The sequence below is a fragment of the Trichomycterus rosablanca genome, chromosome 12, assembly GCF_030014385.1.
Source record: "Trichomycterus rosablanca isolate fTriRos1 chromosome 12, fTriRos1.hap1, whole genome shotgun sequence".
NCBI classification, from domain to species: domain Eukaryota; kingdom Metazoa; phylum Chordata; class Actinopteri; order Siluriformes; family Trichomycteridae; genus Trichomycterus; species Trichomycterus rosablanca.
In genome coordinates, this window is record NC_085999.1 from 6,582,419 (window position 1) to 6,606,631 (window position 24,213).

The 24,213-nt window shown below is 39.5% G+C and overlaps 1 protein-coding gene across 3 annotated transcripts in view; it reads left to right on the forward strand.

The window, feature by feature from the left end:
• The window catches only part of LOC134323954 (RNA-binding motif, single-stranded-interacting protein 1), a 75,884-nt gene that overhangs the window by 30,921 nt on the left and 20,750 nt on the right, over window positions 1–24,213 (forward strand). For all 3 annotated transcript variants that reach the window (XM_063005577.1, XM_063005578.1, XM_063005579.1), the window contains exons 3-4: window positions 10,581–10,639; window positions 16,419–16,510. In XM_063005577.1, the coding sequence (XP_062861647.1) occupies window positions 10,581–10,639; window positions 16,419–16,510 (151 nt within the window). The remainder of the gene's footprint in view (window positions 1–10,580; window positions 10,640–16,418; window positions 16,511–24,213) is intronic.

Sequence of the window (24,213 nt, forward strand, 5' to 3'; positions counted from 1 at the left end):
ATCCCCAGGCGGGGTGGTCCGGGTCCTTTCTCCTTTCGGAGTTTGCATGTTCTCCCCATGTCTGCGTGGGTTTCCTCCGGGAGCTCCGGTTTCCTCCCACAGTCCAAAAACATGAAGTCGGATTAATTGAAGACACTGAATTGCCTTATAGGTGAATGGGTGTGTGTGTATGTCTGTGTGTGTGTGTGTGTGTGTGTGTGTGTGTGTGTGTCTGCCCTGCGATGGACTGGCGCCCCGTCCAGGGTGTTACTGTGTGCCTTGCACCCATTGAAAAGCTGGGATAGGCTCCATTTCCCTCTACAAAAAACATCAACTGGAGACCAAAATAATAATATAGGCTAAAGTATAAATCTGTGTTTTAATTTTTCTTGCTGGTTATGCATCGTTAACCAGTGTAGTTGTTTATAAATCAGGACTAGTTATACAAACATGCACCACATTGTGCTGTAGCGTTTTGAGATGTGTAAATTCATTCATGGGTATTTCATCACAGTATTGCAGTCAAGTCAGCACTGTAGGAGTGTTGCGGCGTTCGTGAATATGACAAATTATGTCAAGGTATTTTTTTGAAGTAAGCACTTTTTGTAGATCTCTGCTCTCTACATTTGCTTGTGTAATGTAATTACAGTCAGCTTTTGTCAGTCAGTGAGTGATGAGTTTCAGCATCAGTGTCTGACACAGTGCTTTATAAGAGGTCTAAACTGGGAGGAATGAGGTGAATAAGTGATCAGTTAAAATGCTGCACACGGGGTCATGCTGGGTTGTATTGGAACATTGTTATGTGAAATTACAAAAAATGACACTGATAGCTGCAAACTAAAGTGGAAAATCTATAGGGACTAATGATAAATATGGACAAATCCCCCAGTTTTTAAGGCCTTTCATGTGAAGAGTAGAGAGTCCCACTACATTCTGGTTTTATTAGGCTTAGTTTGGTTGGGAGTTTTAAGGACCAGCAAGGTGACTTAGAAATCTCATTTTCCTATTTCAAAACTCACCTTAACCACACTTTCTCTGTCTCGCACGCACACACACACACACACACACACACACACACACACACACACACAGTGTTTACACATTCACCCACATTTGCAAGCTTGTGTTGAGAAATGTTCTTTATGAACTGATTAACAGTTCGCTCATGACGTTTGGTACAAAGTGGTGAGCCATAATCCATCACTGCTTGCACAGACTTTGGTGGATCCTTCTTTTATACCCACGATTTCCTCACTTGCTGTCAAATGTTACCATGTTTCAAAACGCAGTGTCCTGATTTATTATATCAACTTTTCACTATTATTTTGCCTCTGTCCCAAGTTTTTTGGAGCATGTTGCAGGCATCAAATTCTTAATGTGTTTATATTTACAAAATACAATGTTTAACTTTCACTAAAGTTGATCAGTGAAAACATTTAAAATCATTTCTTATTACTTTTATCAATTAAGAGAATCAAATCACAAATTCTTCTTTATGTCACTACACACCCCAACTCTTCCGGAAATGTGGTTTTGTAAGATGTTGACTTTGCAGCACATTTAATCTCTTTGTTTCTTCTCTTTGGCTTTCCTGAAGTGTTTACCTTGGATGGGAGCAGAAAAGGCAAACTAGCAATTTTAGATTCCACACTACTGAGAAAATCAAGTCTCTCTTGCTGAAGTCTGATTGTATAGCTTAATGTTTCCATTTCACCAAACAAACCACTTAAGGTTGGTGTATTTAGAAAGCTTCTCAGTACCTTCAGATTGCATATGAATGTAACAAGGGGTTTGTTTTATCTATGCTGACTTAAATCACCTTCGCAGAATCAAATAGCACAACAGCACAGTGACTTTGACGTGCTAATGGTACAGGTAATCACTGAACTATTACCACTGGCCATTTAAAGTTGTGGATTAGTGTAAGGTGAGGACCAGGACATAGATCTCAATATCCTTGTCTTGTTCTGATAGCTAAAGCCATATAACCTCTGACCCTTGAACTTACCCTATACGACCTTTCCAAAGCACAAAATAGACTGAAAACATTCTTTGGAATTATTAATGAAATTTGTAAAATTCCTAGAGTATACTTAAATTAAATGTGGTCTGTTTTTCATCCATGACATAATAATAGACAAATCCAATTAGTAAAACGTTTGTACTTTGACAGTCCATGCTAATTATGGGTGAATTATTATGGCTGATATAATTCTTAGTATATCCAGTTATTCCAGTTATGGGATGTTTTTAAGGGTATTCATTGTAGAAGTGACCTGTTAAATAACAAGGCAACACAAAAAGTGGTTTATCCTGAATTTGTTCATGTGAACCCTGCCCCAGTCGAATTCAATTTAAAATTATCTTTAAGGCCTGTTTAATACCTCAGTGTAATTAGTTTTCTACCAGCAATAGGACAGATTAGTTATTATTAAAGGTAATAAACTGATGAGCCAAAACATTAGGACCACCCACCAACAATATGCATGGCAATGCATGTTTCATAACCATTGTACATGTCACAGTCAGGGTTATATTAAATGTTGACATTGCTGCACACAGTTTACAACAGATTCCACAGACATTCTGGCTCAGTGTATGTTTGGAGATAAAGGAACTGCACACCCGTGCCAAAACTCTCATTTCATTTGTGAAGCATAGTGGAGGTTGCATTATTCACTGGAGCTGCTTTGCTGTCTCAGGACCTGGACAACTTGCAGTTATTTGGAAAAGAATACATTTACTATAAATTACATGTATACATTTTACAGGAGAATATTATAGTACCTGTCTATCACCTGCATGTTAATAGAGCAAAGTTAGGTGCATTGGTGTTTTGGAATGGTCAAGTCAGAGTTGTTCATAGCTGTTCTCTGAAGGCTGTTCCTCATTGTTGTACAGGTCTAATTAGCAGCTACAGGAAACGTTGCAGCGGCTAATGGATCTTTTATCAGTTATTAACAACATGGGTACATGGGCATTTTTTTTTCCTGGATTATGAACGATTAACACAATGTGATGAATCATATTGATTGTGTTTTTAGTTTAGACAGAGCATGTTCGTTACTTACTGAAGGTGTATATATGCTTCAGGATCTTATTTTCTACATATGAGAGAAAACGTTTCTGCACTTTTATATTTTGGTTGGAAACAGTGAGGGTGGGGGGAGTAGGATTTGGTTGTGTCTGAGAGGCTTTAAGGGGAAGGAGATTTTCATGTGATAATTATGTGAAAGCAGCGGTGCCTCAGTGGCTACTCGCTCAACCAAAAACATTTTTTGCTGATGGTACGACGCTGGGAAAAATGCATCGGAGGGTGACAATGTAGGAAGTGATGTCATTTGTTTTTGAAATTCTTAATAAATAGAGTTAAAAAGTGCGGAAACCTTTTGAAGAACCCTTGTACTTTATTGTACAACTGGAAAAATCCCTCTTAGCCATCTGCTGTAATTTGATGAATGTTTGACCTTGTTCTCGACAGCAATGGTATGGTTCATTAAATGTATTACCTCTCATATGGCTTATATAAATATCTTATATACATACATATACGCATTATATTTTATATAGCTCATGTAATACTGCAGTTATGATGCATCAGTGCGATCTGCAGTTTGCAATGTCATACGCATATTCACCCCTGCAGCTGCAGAGTGTACACTCCTGTGTACCAGTGAGGAAAGCACACACCCAGTACAGCTTACCACATCAGCCACATGGGAACAGCAAAACCAAGTTTCAAAATATTTTGCATGCTTATATTTTCTGCTTAAAAACACAGTTTATTTGGGTCTATAAGATTAGTATGTTTAGTTATTTTTACCAGCATGTTCACATAAGATCACACATTACTCTTTGTGAGCATTAGAACTACTACGGTATTATAATTACTCATTAATTTACCACATTACTCCCAGTTAAGCCTTTTTTATGAAGCATGTTGTCGCATATTTATGCTAAAACTGACTAATGTAAACTAAGTGAATGTAAAACTCAGCAGACTTATGAACACATTTGTTTAAAATGTGGTAGTTTTTGCTTTGAATGTATTTGTAGCGTTTATACTTAGTCAAGCAGGTATAAAAACCACATGATTTGCCCTGATTTACTAAGGTTAAACAAGTCTAAGATTATTTGTGCACATTTTTCTAGACTGCTATGCCAAAAGTGTGTCATGTTGCAAGTTTAGGCAGGATAAAAACTGTGTTTCGTTCTCTGTTCCAGAACTTCAGTGTTGGATGGTGGTAAACAATAATTACAAATATTTAATTATTGTCCTTGTTACCAGCCAGGGAGCAGACGAGACTAAACTGGCAAGCTTAGTTTGCTTGTTTGCCATAAATAATTGATTGAATTAAGTAAAATGAATATTAATTATGGCATATTTAATCTGACAAAACTCATTTTTTACTTACTGTGATTGAGTCAGTAAGACCTCGACATCTGGAGGAAATCACCAATAAGCAAATATCGAACATACACTGAACAGCCATAACATTCAAACCACCTTCTTGTTTCTACACTCACTGTCCATTTTATCAGCTCCACTTTCCATCTAAGAGCACTTTGTAGTTCTACAATTGCTGACTGTAGTCCATCTGTTTCCCTGCATGCTTTGTTAGCCCCCTTTCATGCTGTTCTTCAATGGTTAGGACCCCCACAGGACCTGCAGTGACACTGACATGGTGGTGGTGTGTTAGTGTGTGTTGTGCTGGTATGAGTGTATCAGACACAGCAGCGCTGCTGGAGTTTTTAAAATACAGTGTCCACTCACTGTCCACTCTATTAGACACCTAGTTGGTCCACCTTGTAGATGTAAAGTCAGAGACAATCGCTCATCTATTGCTGCTGTTTGAGTTGGTCATCTTCTAGACTTTCATCAGTGGTCACAGGACGCTGCCTATGGGGTGCTGTTGGCTGGATATTTTTGGTTGGTGGACTAATCTCAGTCCAGCAGGGACAGTGAGGTGTTTAAAAACTCCATCAGCGCTGCTGTGTCTTATCCACTCATACCAGCACAACACACTCTAACACACCACCACCATGTCAGTGTCACTGCAGTGCTGAGAAAGATCCACCACCTAAATAATACCTGCTCTGTGGTGGTCCTGGGAGAGTTCTGACTATTGAAGAACAGCATGAGAGGGGGCTAACAAAGCATGCAGAGAAACAGATAGACAGTGAGTGTAGAAAGAAGGAGGTGGTTTTAATGTTATGGCTGATTGGTGTATGTAATTTAACATTATGAAAGGTATGCATCCCATCTGCTATTGTTTCACCTAAGTAAATGAACATATGGCATTTTATTTTCATTTTAGCTTATAGCAGATCACAAATGTATTTGCTATTGCATGTATAAACCTTCACTAAATCAGAGCTGTAAAGCGTTTACGATTGAGCATGTTACGACTGACATAACTCACTAAACTGGTTTGGATAAAAACATTGATTAAATACTTTTTCTATAAAGGAGATATGTTTGTAGATTGTTGTGTTTGCGATGCTGCTCACTTGTGAGAAACTTGACTCTATTAAGTAAAATATTCTGCCATTCAAAGCCATAAGCACTTATTCATTCTGTCTGCTTCAGGTTGTTATTCTGAATGCAGCTTCATGTTTCTGTACTTCACTGTAGTAGTATGACCCCGAGCAGTGCCTACAGAAATCAATAAGCACATAGTGAGTAGTAACAGAAGCTCAGAGAAGACTTAGTAATAGGATGAAGGGCAGGAACGGCAGGTGAGTTGATGGTTGCATTGTTCTCCTTGCTGCCTCCTTGGCTGGGACGACACCCTATCTCCTTCCCTCAGTCCTCTCCAGCCGATGCAATCTAATTTTAATGGATTTACAGTGGAAGCTAATGTTAAGATGGCTAATGGAGAAGGTTTGTCTTTGATGGTCTCGTTGTCTCCTAAGAAAGCAGAACGTCAAGCTTATAAAATACATTTAAGAGCCACGGAGGCTTTTGGCAAGTCTTGGAATAGAATTATAAATGACGTTCATCAACCTCATTGTTCACTGTAATGCCAGGGTGTCAGTCAATCTGCAGCGCACCAGAACACAGCAGGGTAATCGTTCTGCATTATTTTAACATATAATAATAAAGTCCTTTTTTTCTCTGGCTTTCCAGTCTAACTTACATTCAGACCGGCAGCCTCTTGTTGCCCAAATTGCTGTTTGCTTATCGCCCTGTGTTCACACCAGAGGCATCATCATCGCCTGTCAGGTGTTTGTTTTCCATGGTTTACCTGATGCCAAGCGTACCGTTCCTGGTAGTAAAGATAAAGCATGTACCGTTCTGCTCAGTACTCAATTTCTGTTGGTTATTGCTACATTGCTTCACTCTTAATTTGCGTGAAGCTAAACTTTGCTTAATTTTTTTGTGTTGCCGACTTCACCCACTTTGTGTCACTCGTGGTCGCTCTGGCTCCTGTCATCAGAAATCACTAGCTGTAATTGAAAATGAATATAAGTTATGCCTAGTTCACACTACACAATCTTTGCCCTGATTTTCGCTCGGCGAATGGTTGGCGCTAGATTTGCTGGCTCGGAAGCAACTCGCCGTTTGCTCAGTGATCGAAACTCGGCTCTCAATCGCTATGTGTGAACTACTCAACAACTCGATCCGAAATATATCTAGCTTGTCAAATATCTGGATCTGAGTTGCACGACTGGCAATGAGTGCTATGTCGAACAGCCAATGAGAACGCAAGATACGGTGTGAGGAGAAACGCAGGAGAGGAGTGTAAACAGGTGGGACATGGGCATAATATAGTTTATATCAGAAATACATCAGCACACACAAGTTTTATACAGTATTTCTGACCTTATCGTTCTCTACAAAACATAACACCAACGTTGCATTGCAAAAATATTTATTAACCTCCAACTCACTACAGAACAATCCATGCTGTTCGCATAGCCAAATCCACTCAGATTCATTTATTATTTCTCCTTGTTTTTACGCTGCACATCGGCGCACAAACTTTGATCGCTCGCTATTTGTCGACGTGCATTTTTGGACGTGGTATCATTAAACCTCTCGTCACTTCTCACATTTGTTTTCGTGAGACTCGCCTGTGATTCCAGTTGATGATAGATGGTGTAGTGTGAAACACCCTATCGCCGATCAGTCGTGTAGTGTGAAAGCCGGACACTTGAAAGACTCACGATTACAAGAGATCCAGTTGTGTAGTGTGAACTGTACAGCGACCTGACGACTTGGAAAGTCATGTAGTGTGAACTTGGCATTAGTCGCTTTGTCGCATTGCATCGCTGTAGGTTTAAACGTAGGGTAGGAGAAAGCTTCTGCAAGGAGTCTTGAAAGCTGAAATTCCAGCAATAATAAATATAGAACATGGCCGTGGATATCCTCTCATCCCCCCCAGCCTCAGAGTCAGCGAAGAGTGCAGGAGGTCATGGCAGCCGACCGAACCTAAACTGGCACAAAGATGCAAGGTCATCCTCCACAATTAGATTCCCAAAGAGCTTAATGCCATTTTTCCTTCTCCCCTTTTCCTACAGTATGAGTACAATGAATAAGATGGGTTCTATTACATGTAGGACACAAGGTCAAGAGTCTTCCTTTAAACTCATTTTTCTTTTTCCCCTGGAGCGGTCATGGGCCAAATTTTCCTTGCTTTGTAAGACTTTCTCAGCAAACCCTTCCATCTCTTTTTCAATGTTGCCCTGTCTGCAGTTACACAACACACCCCCAGCTCGGCTCAATTCTCCCTGGACAAGATTACACGTACTGTTCTTGGCTGTAACTGTATTTACAGAAAATAACAGACGAATCGAAGCAGTTCTCATGAAGTAATCTTCTCTACACATTTATGTTTACCATATTTCTCTTTATTCTTTTTTTTAATTGGCTAAAGGCTATTGCTGATACTGAATAGAATAGAACTGCTAATGATGGGTATGGTGACTATAGATCATGTCAGTGCAATTCATATTACGCCTCAGCATGCTTTTACTCAGAACAGGGCTACGAAGAAGTTAGAGATGATCACTACACCTAGAAAAGGAAGAACATTTCCTGTGAATTTTGTATTATGTGTGAAGTGATTTTTTTTTTTAATGACTTATTTTGTGTATCCTATTAAACATACTTTAACATGATTAACTCTGCTATAATGGCTTGTTGTTACTTTGTTTTTGGGTTAATTTAGTCTTCTCTTCTGTAATTTAGACTTTGACTTGTCTGTTACAGCACTCTTTTAGACTCAAAGCTTTAAACCAATTATATCCAAGATTCTAATGATTTCAGGATGGCTAGATCCCTTGAATCTAGTAGTTAGTCGTTAGTTGTTAGTCTGCCTGTTAGTTGCTGACCTTGTATTATGTTCTGACATTTCCTACATAAATCTTGGTCATTATTGAGTATTTTGACAAGATTGGCTATAGTTGGCACAGTGACAAATGACCGAAGAAAATAATGACACTGGGATGCTAAAATCCCACTTGTTTCTATGTGACCAATGAGAGGCCATTTAGCAAGGCTGTGTTCAGAATTGCACATGTGTAGGTGTGTGTGTGTCTGAATACTAATGCCACTATTGCTACTTCACTAATGTGCCATAATATTTAGAAGGGGTCATTTTTTATTTACAATTATTGATCATGATACAGTCATAATATTAAAACTCTGAGTATCTGTAGTTTATATTATTGAGCTGCTCCTCACAGCAATACAGTCAACTGTCTGGATGCTAGTGATGGAACACATGATGATGGTGAGCTTTCAAGGGTTTATCTTACCTTAATGTAAGTGAACTGTGTCATGTCAGCACCACACTTGTCAGTGGTTTGGATTAACTGTTTAACCCGACCCTATTTTGCCCCAGCATTTTAGGCTAGTATTCGACCCAATACTGGTTATTGGTATTAAATCTAGGCAGTTCTACAGTTTGTTATTATAAGTCTGAGACACAGCATGGAGATGTGGGGATAGTAAGCATATTTCCACTCTGGATAAGATTGTTGTGTTGTAGCAGGTACAGTTTCTGCCTCATAGCACTGTAGTTCTGGGGACTATATTTAATTCAAATACACTATATTGCCAAAAGTATTCGCTCGCCTGCCTTCACACGCATATGAACTTGAGTGAAGTCCCATTCTTAATCTATAGGGTTTAATATGATGTTGGCCCACCTTTTGCAGCTATAACAGCTTCAACTTTTCTGGGAAGGCTTTCCACAAGGTTTAGGAGTGTGTTTATGGGAATTTTTTACCATTCTTCCATAAGCGCATTGGTGAGGTCAGACACTGACGTTGGACGAGAAGGCCTGGCTCTGTGTCCGCTCTAATTTATCCCAAAGGTGTTCTATCGGGTTGAGGTCAGGACTCCACACCAAACTCGCTCATTCATGTCTTTATGGACCTTGCTTTGTGCACTGGTGCACAGTCATGTTGGAACAGCTGAACACCTGAATTCAATTATTTGGATGGGTGAGTAAATACTTTTGGCAATATAGTGTATATTACAGTAATTAGTAGACCTTTTGTAATGTTTATCTAATTGTACTGCAATTTACTGCTTTAAAAATAATATATTTTGTGTAAAAGGGACCTTAGCAGTTATGCTATTCATTCTATTTATCAATAATAATAATTATTATTGTTTTATTTGCTCTTACCAATTTATGAATTAAAAATAAATACTGGGTTTGCTCAGAGTAAACAGACGTCAGAAATGCTGTTTTTAAGCCCTGGCTAAACAAGCTCTCCAGGCCTCTGATGCTAAGTTTAAAATGTTATTCTTGCAGTGGTGTAATCAGTTGGGAAGCTCAAATGTTTGTACACCTTTGCCATGGTGGCCTTCATCTGGGAATGTTTACCCTGCTCGTTTTGCTTCACGTGGTTTGTGCTTGGTGTGTGGCCAATACTATTTTTCTGGGAAACACTCACTTTGGCTCTCTGTATTTTGGGTTCAACGTGGTGTTCATTTGTCAAACTGGACAGCTTTAGTGATGCAGCTCTGATGAGTTTCCTGTTTGTGGCCCTGACTTTGCATTACCACACTGCTCTTTTGATTTCAGAGAGGCAGGAAATGTGCGCTCAAATTAGATTTCACGTGGCAAAAGGAAATACAGCTCGTGCTCTATATTGCTGCCAGAAGAGAATAAAAAACCTTCAGAGTTCAAGTTATTTTTGCTCTGTTTTATTCCAGCACAGAAATGGTGTGTTTCTAATTTTTTAAAGACGTGTGTGCTTCTTTCTGGGGCTGGTTTAGTCTAGAATGAACTTCCTGAGTCTCATGCCTGGGAGTTGATGTCATGAAGTTTTATGCAAGCTGTGTGTGTGTGTGTGTGTGTGTGTGTGTTACTAAGAAGTGAGGGGTGTAGAAAGATATACCCAGGCTGTCTGCTATCTTACTTACATTTACATTTTACATTTTCAGCATTTAGCAGACGCTTTTATCCAAAGCGACTTACACAATGAGCAATTGAGGGTTAAGGGCCACTTAGTGGTGGCAACTTGGTGGTGGCGGGGCTTGAACCGGCAACCTTCTGTTTACTAGTCTAGTACCTTAACCACTGAGCTATCACTGGCCCTTACTTCAGTCACTTACACTGTTCTTTTTGTTCTTTCCACAGATATGGAAAAATTGTATCAACAAAGGCTATTCTGGATAAGACCACAAACAAATGCAAAGGTTTGTATGCTGTGTACTTTGCAAACTCTACAGTTTACATTTCCTTTTACACTGAAACAACTGGAAGTAAAACCAGTACCAGTTTAAGCTGAATGCATTAAGATGCATTTTATTAAATCCATAACATGTGATCAACACATGATCAGTAATATAACAACATGCTGCTGGGGTGAGGCAGCTGTAAATTACATTAACCCACTTCTACTGTGATCCAGGGTTCAAATTTCCAGTGATGCTATCAGACAGTTAGGCATCTACATACAGACGTGATTGACTATGTCTGACGGAGTGGGGGATGGCTGAGGTCCTGTGTTGGATTGGCGTTCTGTCCAGGCTGTCCAGTGTAACTGCATTGCACCCAGTGATTCTAGAGAAACACCACACCACCACCAAATGAACCAAACCAAAATCAATGTGTACAACCTGTAGTTCCCCATAGTTCATTATGGACTATTAATTTAAATTATTCTCCAGGCCACTCGTGGAGAATGGGTCCCTGCTGAATCTTGTTCCTCACAAGGTTTCTTCCTGTCATTTTAAACGAGTTTTTCTTTGCCACTGTCGCCCTTGGCTTGCTCAACAGGGGTTTTTGGTCTGTTGGTTTTGGATTTTGTAAAGCTGCTTTGAGACATTGTCTGTTGTAATAAGCGCTATACAAATACATTTGAGTTGACCTGACTTGACCACCATCATTCAACCAATTGTTAGGGGCTTTGCAGAAACTATGAAGAAATAAAATGTATTTGTTTAAATTGGGAGTTTTTAAACACTGGCTAACTTTCATAAAACCACTTACTATATCAGCCTGCCTCATTACTGTTAGATTTTCTTTTTCTTCAGCTAGAAGCGGTGCTTGCTGGACCCAAAAATCCTGCCAGTGCCCTTTTCCATGAGTAATTCCGAATCCAGTTCCTGGCTCTGACTCATGCCCTCTTGGCAGCTGTTGGCGCACACGAGTATGCGACTTTGTGTTTTGTCACTGCGCTGCTATGTGAAGCTGGGTGGATCAGGAAACCGGTCCCCAGACTTTTAGGCAGAGGGGAGGAGGTGTCTCCCGTCCCAGTTCCCTGCACTGTCTGCACTGTTATTTTGAATGCTGGCCCTGCTGACTGAGTCAGGCCCTTGGTGTGCTTCCAGCGTGAGGGTGATGCAAGAGAGACAGCACGAGGGAGATTGAAGGTGCCATAGCTCAGAACCTGGCTCGCTTCCTGGGCTTGGCACCTGTGGAACAGACAGGCCGTGCTGCACCTCTCCACTGTGATTTGGATTATTTATGCGCTGAGTAATCTCAGCCTGCCCAAGACTGACAAGGGTGGGTGTGTGTGTGTGCGTATGTGTGTGTGCGCATATGTGTGTGTGCGTATGTGTGTGTGCATGCGTATGTGTGTGTGTGGCGTCCATGGCCTGTAATTCTATCCGTCTGTGTGCTCAGCTGCCAACCTAGAGCTTACATCTCAGTCACTAGTGCAGTTTTTTCCCTCCACAGTTTTGAAAGAGGTAGAGCTGGAACAGTGCAAAAATAATAATAGTTGTTATTACAAGCACTCTGGCCTTCTGTTATTGGATGGTGGGACTACACCGTTATACGTTCGATATAACCTTGTGAACTGATGAACCTTGTGTAACGAGTAACTACCGTTTTTTTGTCGTGGGTGTAACCGAAGGGTGTAAAACATGACGTTAAAAATCTAAATAAACAAACAAAAAATCTTTGCTCAGAGCAACAATCCATTGCAGGGCTTTGGACATCCTCCCTCAGACATGGCCAATCAAATCTGTGTAGATGCTCGGCCAGCTCGTAGTGCTGCTAAGATTATTTTTACCAATTTTGCTTAATAAATGTTGTATTCTGTTGCTTAAACGTGCTGTTTAGAATGATATGAAAGCAAAATTTACGCCTACATGAAATAACACAAAATGAGCTCCTATATTTTTTTTGTTATTATTATTTTCTGTATTTACAAAGTCTGTAATTGCCGATTTATTGTCTTTACAATTTTTGAAATTAGACTTTTTTTCCCCCATATCTTACTTGAGTCTTTTGAGCACTGATGAGTCAAAACATTAGGACCACCCCCAAAAATGTTGGGTAGATGGTAGACAAGTAAACCATTAACAGCCAGCAGACTGTTGGGTGGCCCAGACTCATCAATGCCAAAGGACACAGAGACTATGGCGACTGGATCGAACTGTGGCTCAAATTGCTAATCATTTCAGTTCTAGTGATGAGGCGATGGTGTCAGAACACACAGTGCATCGAACCCTTTGTTGTATGGGGCTGCTTAGTCACTGGCCAGTCAAAGTACCCATACTAACTCCTGCCCAACCTTAAAGCACACCTATAGTGGCACCCTGGCATTGGAACAGGACATTTGAGTAAACGTTGAAGGTCGACTGGTGTAAGGAATCCTAGTTTCTTTATGATCATGTGGGTGGCCGGGCATGTGTGCCAATGTACAGAAGAACCTCATTTAGAAGTCTTGTGGAGTCTTGTGTCAGTGGGTCAGAGCTGTTTTGACAGCATGTTCGGGAGGCATAATTTCACTCAACTGTCAATGCCCACGATCAGAGATTGAGCTTTAAATGCTACATTTGCATTTACATTTTAGGCATTTAGCAGATGCTTTTATCCAAAGCGACTTACAGTCTAAGCAATTGAGGGTTAAGGGCCTTGCTCAAGGGTCCAACAGTGACAACCTGGCAGTGGTGGGGTTTGAACCAGCAACCTTCTGTTTACTAGTTTAGTACCTTAACCACTAGACTACAACTGCCCAGTGGTTAACATCCAAAACAAACTGAGGACAGAGCACAGAACATGCAGCATAACGATGAATCAGAAGATGATGGAAGATGCTAGATTAAAAAGATAATCTGGTTTAATTATAAAGTAATAATATGTAATCTACTTGATCTTTTAGGATTTACAGTTAATTAACAAACACTTTAAAATCTTAATGAAGCAAAAATGATACATTTACCATCTTTTTTTAAAAGCACATCATGAACCAGTAAAGACTATGTGATTTCCACCTTCCCATCATGACCATGACCACTAAAGCCACTAAACTACTATAGAACTGCACTTTCACTTTCCTTTTTGAAGAAATGCACTACCTTAGTCTGCTTGTGAGAGCTCAAACTAGGCTTGAATACCTATCCAAACACTGGCTATGGTCTGCTTTGTCTAAATCCACAATTCTGAAAGTCAGGCCATACTGGCACGCCATTGCAGTTCTATAATTCTTAAACACTTGTGTGAGAGAGTCAGTTTTACCTTTGTGTCAGTCCCAATGTGAGTAGTCTGTATGGTATTGCTGTCAGGCATGTTAGCAGGTTAAATATAGCCTGTGTCCTTGTAGTAGCATCTGTTTCAGTCAGAGGAGACCGAGCACCTGACTGACTGACTTTAGATTCAGCCTGATGAGTGTTTTGACATGCAAAGTAATGATTTGATTTGATGGATTTTGGTCATGCAAACTACATACAGTGCTGTGAAAAAGTATTCACCCCTCCGCCATTTCTTCCACATTTTTGCACGTTCAAATCCAACTAATTGTAATGTCAAATCTAGGCAACAAGAGTCAATACAAAATATAGCTTAGAAATGATAATTTCATTTACTTAGGATAAGTAAGACCAGGCATTACATTATGAGCACTGAATTATATAGGAAAGCTTGAGCAGCATGTGTTGTCTATACATTCTGGCCACATTAAAAAAGTAATTAGAAAAGCCCAAGCTGCACAGCTCCAATATTTATTAACCTGCCTGCTGGAAGTAAAATGCATAGGTGGGAAGTTATGGCCACCATGGGGCAGTAGGTCACTAACACAGCGCTGTAATCATGCACATATGGATGCATGTTTTGAGTTATATTGGCTTGGGAAATTAAAACCTGGCAAATGAGCACCGCTCCACTGCAGCTTATAAACAAGTATTGTGCTTTCCTTTGCATTTTACCTGCTTAATACTCACATCCATATACACAGCACACACTCTCTTCTGCATATATACACACAGCAGGACTGCATTAACTAATGGTATATGTAACGCCTTGGTACCCTGACTATTAACAATGAGATCCCTTTGATACTCTGTAAGCTCTGTGTGGATCACGGCTTTAGCTGTAAGGTGCAATCGAGTAAATGTTCTACAAAATCCTACCAGAAGAGCTGATCTTTTTATGGAGTTAATCAGAGTCACTTTAATTAATGGTAGGTGTCACTGACTTCTACTTAACTATGAGTTAAATGTACTTGGATCATTCTGAACACAGCTACATTGCCAATTATAAGATGGGATGCACACTCAACTACATTATTATTATTTATTAATGTTTTCCCATAAATTGTTCCAGTTTGTTGCAGTAGTTGCCATTTGGAATGCATTTTAGTAAAAGGTTAAACATTGATTTATTTATAAATTAGATTATAAACTATGAAAAAGAACTAGATGTGATGTATATTAATTCCATAACAAATAAAAATAGACCATAATGTACCACAGAAGTGCATTATGACCAGAAAAAATGTAAATGCTGTGTGTTACCTTTAACAATGCAAAATATTATTGTGTCACCCAAATGAACTAATATAAATGTACTTTCAAATAGGTAAGATGCCATTTTTTACTGTGGGGAATTAGGGAATTAAATTATAGCAATGCTTAAACCTGACAAGACTAACTAACCATGAACTAGGAGATTTGCTGTAAAAGCCACAGTCCCATAGCAAAATCAGAGGTATAAATGCAGATATGTAAATGTCTTTGTACAAAGTATAGTTTATTATGGACTTCACTAACTGTCTTGTCCTGAAAGCTTCACTTTGCAAGCTAGCTAGTCATTTAGTCTGGCAAAAGATTATATATACTGATGTGCTTTATGGTGTCTATACTACTTTTCCTTTTAAAAAATAAGTGTGCAGTCTTGTACACTTCTTTTTAATTCAGTAACTTTTCTTTGACAACTATGATTAGTAGCCAATCACTAGTTATATACAACTGCTTTAGAGATTAGAGACTTAAAACTAGCTAAATAATAAATAAGTTTACTTTTCATGACAGGGTGGCATGGTGGCTACATGGGTAGCACTGTCGCCTAACAGCAAGAAGGTCCTGGGTTTGATTCCCAGGTGGGGCGGTCCGGGTCCTTTCTGTGTGGAGTTTGCATGTTCTCCCTGTGTCCGCGTGGGTTTCCTCCGGGTGCTCCGGTTTCCTCCCACAGTCCAAAGATGTGCAAGTGAGGTGAATTGGAGATACTAAATTGTCCATGACTGTGTTCGATATAACCTTGTGAACTGATGAACCTTGTGTAATGAGTAACTACCGTTCCTGTCATGAAAGTAACCAAAGTGTAAAACATGACATTAAAATCCTAATAAACAAACAACCAACTCTTCATGACATCATTGTTAGCATGGCCTTCCCCAATGTACTGGAATGGCTTTCCACATTTTGCACATTTCCACATTTTTAGTTTTACGTAGAACATAAAAGTATAACACTGATGTACACCAGCTGTGTTACTTTGTCTGTTTTCTCAAGTAGGAGAGTTAGTAGAGTTCTGAATTAAAATATCGAGACTTCTGTGCTGCTCTAACCATTACAGTGCTGAATACTAGTTATAGTACTGTATTGTGTTCCATTAAGTCAAGTGCAGAAACTGACTTAAATGCTGCCGTGAAGTGAAGCACAATCATGCATTCCATCCAGACACAATAAAGGCTAGAGATAAGATTTTTGTGCCATTAAAATAAACAATATTGTTGTGTATTTCCAGGTTATGGTTTTGTGGATTTTGACAGTCCTGCTGCCGCACAGAAAGCCGTCAACGCTCTGAAAACCATCGGTGTGCAGGCACAGATGGCAAAGGTAAGAGAACAGCTGTTATTCTGTCCTTCACCTGCATGTTTCCACATTGTTTCCTCTTCTACTTCAGAAATGTGTCTGGGTCGACGTAAACCTCTCTGTGTGTGCATGTGTGCATAATTGTGCTAGCTGCATGAATTAACATTGTGCTTAAATAACATTTAGAATGGGTTTATTATATCTGTCACTGACAAGGCAAACAGATCAAGTACCTGGTGATTGGCCTGACAGTTATTTAATCAGTCTAATTGCAGTTATTTCAATTTATCTTGATTAATTAAGGTGCTGGTAATGAATTGTTAGATCAGTCAGTCATGTGATATCTAACACGTTCATGCTGAATGGCAGAAAATATAGAAGATACTGTATGATAATCATGGTTAACAGATCTGTGGTGTTTGTAACAATCATTTAAAATTTGTCGCCCTGTAGATCCATGCTGGCTTTTGGTCTTTATTGTATGAGACTTTAATCAATTTATTGTATTAAAAGACTTTAATCAACAAGCATTTTTGCCAGTGATTTCTTTAATAAGACTATAATTATAGGCACCCCTGGTCTGCAAAGGTGTAAAATTAAAATGATTTTAATTAATTAGCCAATCATAAACCTGGTCATGTTACCTCAGCATATTGAGCGGCACGGTGGCTAAGTGGGTAGCACTGTCACCTCACAACAAGAAGGTCCTGGGTTCAATCCCCAGGTGGGGCGGTCCGGGTCCTTTCTGTTTCAAGTTTGCATGTTCTCCCAGTGTCTGCGTGGGTTTCCTCCAGGTGCTCCGGTTTCCTCCCACAGTCCAAAGACATGCAAGTGAGATGAATTGGAGACACTAAATTGTCCATGACTGTGTTCGATATAACCTTGAGAAGTGATGAATCTTGTGTAATGAGTAACTACCGTTCCTGTCATGAATGTAACCAAAGTGAAAAACATGACGTTAAAATCCTAATAAACAAACAAACCTCAGCATATTTATACCAACAAACGCTTACAAGCAGGGTTCTTGTACTGATCTGGAAAATTATAAAAGTTGCTATACAACATGTGGTTGAATGACTCTTTTTGGCTCCTCCTGTTTGAGGGGGGAGGGGTCAGGAGGGTATCTTCATATCTGATTTGGCAGAATTGTGCAGAATGCCACAACCCTCCTATTTATCCAGGGTGGGGACTGGCACCATAGGTGCACTGAATGTGGCCCCCAATTGCTTGGTTCACATAGTGCCATGCACCTGCTATATTTGTGAGTCAAGCCCAGAATTCAAACTCCCAAAACTCTAATCAATACACAACACAACCTTACAACTATTTTTTAAATGTATTTCTTGTTTTGATTCTTGATGTAAATTATTTATGTAAAATACATTTTGGATATTATTTATAATTGTAATTTAAAATCTGCAGTTTTGCTTAAATACACACATGCCTAGTTTAGAATACCTGCTGTTAATCTGTACACCTATCACATGAAAGGACCTACATAGATCCCCCACACAGGTACAATACTATTAATGGCATTTAATGAGATCCATATAGCAGTAAACACTTCAGTAATTATTGTGTTGTTTTAATTTGGGACACACACCCCCTTCCCCAACAGTGAACAGATGTTATTTGGGTGATGAACCATTCTTAGCAAAGCAGTGACACGGTAGTGTGTTGTTCTGCTGATCAAGCCAACTGAGTCTTGTGATTAGAGAGTGTCCACAGTTAAAAGACTCGAGAAAGATTTACACACACTGTATGATCAGAGACAATAGCTCTAACTGTACAGCTACAGTGAGTACCAACAGCCCCTAATAGAGAGTGAAGTTTAAAAAGCATTTAAAAATAATACATTATTGAGCATTAAATGGGGTAACAAACCAAAGATTACACATTATACCTACACACAGATGCACCTCACATCCACACAAAGACATCTGTAATGCCGTATTCTATATTAATAATGTAAATTATCAATCATAGAAATCTTGTACTTATTTTTAGTTTTAAGAATTGAAGTATTGAGCCAAATTCAGTTAAAAAAAACAGAAGTAGAATTGGTTTGCAACCTAAAATAAATTGAATGTTAATGTTGTGTTTCTTAACTGTACACAGGCTTTTTTTATGTAAATATATTTTTTTTTTTTTTTTTTTTTTTGAGAAACATTACATTGCATTTGATTTTGGGATCAGCGTTACATATTGTCAGTGCTGTTCTTTTGCAAGCTGTAATCAAACTTTAAATCTTTGCCAGCTGTCTGCATTTGAATAGGTATGGTCACACCCTGTCTAGGTGTCTTGATGGTTTGCATTTCTTTTTCAGTTTGATAAAAGCTGGATAAGACATGCCATCCTTCCTGTTTTGTGCTGGGGTGTGGTAACATTAGTGTCTATATACGTCTATATTTACACATGCAGAACGTCTAAAGGTGTGTGTGTGTGTTTGTAAGGCGACGAGAGAGAAATATCAGGGAGCGTACAAAGCTACAGTGATGACGACTTGGTGACGTTATACAGTGAGAATCCTCCCTGAGGACATGCGTCTCGTTCCCTGATTCACACACACACACACACACACACACACATGAAGAACACACAGGCGCCTCTGTTCCTCTGCCACTGCTCTTCACGTCACAATGCAGATACTGTTTGAGCCTCGTCCACCTCTGGCACCAAGGTGAAACTGGCATCCTGTGATCTCGTTCGGCACACATGCACGTGCACATGCTCACCCCCTAATCCCTAGGTGTTGGCTGCAACTGGTGCGATAAAGCCACATCTAAGAGGCTCTGGTGGAAGCAGACTTGGCAGGAGGGAAAGTCACAAATTTCACTTTTCCAGCATTTACCACGACCAATTCGAGACTCTTTATTCATTACTAAAGAGAAGCCGTGGTGGGTTAAGTATAAAGAAGGATCAGAGAGAGTAAGGAGGAGAAAAGGAGAGAGGGCAGGGCTGAGGCAAATAACAAGAGGGATTAGAAATGGCAAAGGGATTTGCAGCTGTGCAGGTTTTCCCTTTAAGAACTTTACTTCCACTTTAAGGCATGTTTTGTGTGCATGCATTTTTTTTTAAGCTGCTGTATATAGTCTTTTGAGTAGTGTGTAAAAACGAGGCACCAGTCACAGCACACTCCCTGCACTTTCACATTGCTCAGCCTCAGCAAAGGAAGTAAATAATTGGCAGTAGTCATAGTAACAGGCCCGCCGACGCCATGCCATCCAGGCCTTATAAAAGCAAAGTTGAGCTTTGTAAAGCTCGACGGGCGGGTGCGAGCCACTGGACCTACCCCTTTACAAACTTTTCTATTTCCAATTAGAGCACCACAATTTGGGGGAAGCACGAGCGAGCATAAGCATGGCTTTTGTTCCATGCTCATTAGGAAGTCAAGGCAGAAGTCAAGATCTTTAGTTCTTTAGTTTAACTTTTTTTCTATACCCCTCCTCCCTTTTTCCCCTCTTCATTCAGTAGTGGGACAATACAGAACCAGTCTGCACTGACTTAATGAACGCCTTTTTCCTTTCTGCAAGCTAGATCAGGTCCCCTAATGGCATCCGATGACTGTGTTTGTTTGAAAGGTGTGTAAATTAGAGGGCAGTTTCAAATAGATTCGGGAAGTTGGTTTAAACATTTTCAGCCACTGAATAAATAAAAGTAAGCATGTGCTAAAGACTGCTCGAGGCTGGACAGCGAGAGATCCACAGAGTGCAGAGTGTTAGACTGAGCTGAGTGTGCAAACCCAAAAGTACTGAATCTACATTCATGTCACAAATATTGTAGATCTGAGTTCCCAAACTGAAACTTTAATATAAACAGGCTATGAAGTTAAATATCATAGTGAATGATTTGAATAGGGGGGGGGGTTTTGTGCATTTTTTCCAATTTTCCTCTCAATCTAGTTGATACCAATTACTCGATTGTATTACGCTTCCTCTCTACTGATGCTGATCTCCACCTCCGACACGTGAGCAGTAGCCGACTGAATCTTTTCACCTGCATGAGGCGAGTTCATATGTGGATCAGCTTTGTGTACGGAGAGACACACCCTGATCAACGCATTATTCCTTAACTCTGTGTAGGCGCCATCAATCAGCCAGCAGAGGTCGTAATTGCATCAGTTATGAGGTCCCTATCCGGCTCCCCATCTTGTATGAACAACAGCCAATAGTTGTTCATGTAGCCCCCAGACCCGCCGGATGGCAGAGCTGAGTTTCGAACCGACGAGTTTGAAATGTCAGCTCTGGTGTGCTAGTGTGTTTTACTGCTGCACCACCTGAGCAGCAGGGGTTGAACACGTTTGATATTGTAGTTTCCAAGTTGTTACCCAATTTGGTGAAGAATAAAGTAAACAGTACATTAAAGTAAGAACTTACACTCACATTAATTTCCTCTATTCTCAGCTTGTTCCTACAAGCTTTTTTATTTACTTCATCTGACAAGAGAATTGTTTAGGGTTTTGTAATTATTGCCTGTATTTGTTTGTGCTTTTACCCACATGTATGGCATTTAGCAGACGTTTTTATCCTAAGCAACTAACAGTTGTGACAACCTACAGCGCAAGCAGTTCAGGGTTAGGGTTGCTCGTGGGCCCAACAGCTTGGCTGTGGTGGGGCTTGAACCAACAATGTTCTGACAACTAGTTCAGTACCTTAACCACTAGGCTACCACTGCCCTGTTGTACTAATATCTATCTTTCAGTCTAATAGTGTCAGTCATAGTGATGTGGTAATTGTTTTAATTATTATTTAAATGCTTGTTGTTACATTAACTGCCAGACCGGTTACCTGTTGGACTTAATTCACATGTGCACAACAAGATAATGTACATTAAAATAAAATTCCAGTAACTGGATGTGTGCAAGGGGAAATACCTTTTATCTTAGTGAGACATCCAGATCTGTGGAAAATAAGTTTCTAAGAAGTCAGAACAGAAAAAGTACCCAATGCTGAAGGCGGAACCTATATTGGTATAATAAACAAATATTAACTTTAGTGTTCAGGTGGTTTCTTAGATACTTAATCATTTTGCCTCTTTCAAAATGTTAGCAGTGTTCTTTACCTTTATATCTCAAATTTAAAGTTAAATTTAAAAATTCTCCTTTCTACATTTCTATTTTACATTCACAGAATTTATCAGATGCTTTTATCCAAAGCAGCTTACAATTGTGATCACATACAGAGTAAGCATTTAGAGTTTAGTGTTAAGGGCCTTGCTAGGTTCTAGTACCTTAACCACTGAGCTATCACTGTCTCTTCTTGTGATCCTATTGTGTAAGCTGTGTGACATTCTTAAAGTACACTTGAATTCTGTGTAAACCATCATTTAGCCTCTTGGTAACCAGTCTTGTCAGGTTTGAATAATGCTCAAATAGATATAAAAAGAAACGGCCTGTTCTTTACTTACAGAACATCTGTTAGGGGTGTTCTGGTTCTTTTAGTAAATCATATCAATCCGATTACGTTATTAAGAGCCAGCAGCTCGTCATTCAGTAGGAATGCTAGGGAATATGGGGGTGGGGGTGTTTGGCAATAATATTTATATATAAAAAGACTCAGCACTGTCATGACAGTTACATCTGGACACGATCTGCATTTAACAGACAATTATATCCAAAGTGACTTAATTGTGAGCATTTAAGAGCTAATTATGTAACAATTAACCCAATTAACTATTACCCTGTCTGTGGATCTCTGCAATTAACACATTCATTGCAGAGAATCATAGACAGTTCCTTTTTACTTTGTGGCTTGGTTTTTGTCAAGACATGCAGTGTAGGCTCTTAAAGATACGTGTCCTTCCAAAATATGTCAGTCAATTCAATTTCTAGATGTCAGATATAATTGAGTCAGACAAGATAAATCTCACCACAATTAGGAGTGCCACCATAAAGAGTGTAATTTCTAGTTTTTGATAAAAAAATTTTAATTAAATGTTTTGTAATTAAATTCATTGTAAATTAAAAGGTAAAAATGACCACTTTATATCCACTTTAATTAAATTGGCTCCTAAAAATTACTAAGTGGATGGATGGATGGATGGATGGATGGATGGATGGATGGATGGATGGATGGATGGATGGATGGATGGATAGATACTTATTAATCCCAAAGGAAATTAAGGCCTCAGTAGCAAGTTACATAACTCAAAAGGCAAAAGTAATAGTACACACTACAGAGATTTACATTATACAAACAATCTGTATAATCACAAAAACACTCAGACAACACACTACAACAACAGGACCTGAGGGTACATATGGAGGTGTTATTTTGGTTTACATCGTAAGGCTGGTATACATTGTAAGAAACAGCTGTAAAATATAAATTATAAAGTAAATTATTTACATTTACATTTTCAGCATTTAGCAGACGCTTTTATCCAAAGCGACTCACACAATGAGCTGAACACGATGAGCAATTGAGGGTTAAGGGCCTTGCTCAGGGACCCAACAGTGGTAACTTGGTTGTGGCGGGGCTTGAACCGGCAACCTTCTGTTTACTAGTCCAGTACCTTATCCACTGAGCTATCACTGGCCCTATATTATTAAATTATAAAGTAAACTACAGTGCAAATATAAGAAAAATGATGTAAAGAGATAGAGAATGTATAGAGATGATGTAAAGATCTGATTCAGCACATCTCTAGTATTTGTCTTGCTCTTTCTCTTGTGTTTCTCTTGGTCTCCTTCCTCACGTTTTGCATTTTCCAAGCGTATGTGTAATTATCTAGCTCTAATACCTCGGCATAGTGTAGCTAACTTTCACTGTCAACTAACCCCTCCCCCCCCCACACACACACTATTTTGGCTTTTTTTTTTCATTCTGTCTCTCACAGTCACGTGAGCTGAACTGATTGTATGGTTAGCTGTTGACATGCATCCCTGCACAAACAGATGTCTTATGCAGTCCTGCCAAAATTCTGTCTCGCTCCTAACTCTCCTGTTGATATGCAAGCAAACCCGTACAGACGGTTACACAAACATACACATATTCCCCCACAAACATTTACACAATAGTTCGTGGCCTCATCACAGGTTTGAGCTTGTAAGTGTGTGGCTTTTAAAATATATGTTTATGTGCTGTGGGGAAAACCTGGGCATTTCTGTTCAGCAGCTCTGTAATTCCCATCAGCTCTCAAGCTCTTAATGCTACAGCAAAGAGCAATCATTTACCACGGTGTGTTTGTAGCCATCACTGTTAATCTCCACCCGTTCTATTAACCTAATAATCTGTTGATCAAGTGCACATTTCTACTCTATCAAATCATATGGCACAGCCATAATGCCATTGAACTGTCCTTGGTTCCTGACCGGATGAGTTGTTTAATTAACACTAGCTGTTTACTCATCTTTCTCTGGTGGACACCAAACTGATGGTGGACTTGTTCAAAATTAAATGTTTTTTTATGAGACCTTTTTATGTTTTTACCACCAGTTTATCCAGATCATGGTCACGGCGGGTCCGGATCCCTGGATCCAGAATCACTTAGCCATAGTGATTTTCAGTCATGCATAAATGTAGCCTGGCCATTAGCACGGTTTGGGAATTCAAACCATGGATAACAGTGGTAGCACCACTGTGCCACCCAAGTGCCTCCCCTTGAGATATGTCCATGCTAAAGACAGTCTTGACTGTCCCAGGTTTTAATGTTATGGCTGATCGGTGTATAATGTCCCTATAATGCATCCCTACATGCTGACCAAGTGTTAAGCATATATGATGTGC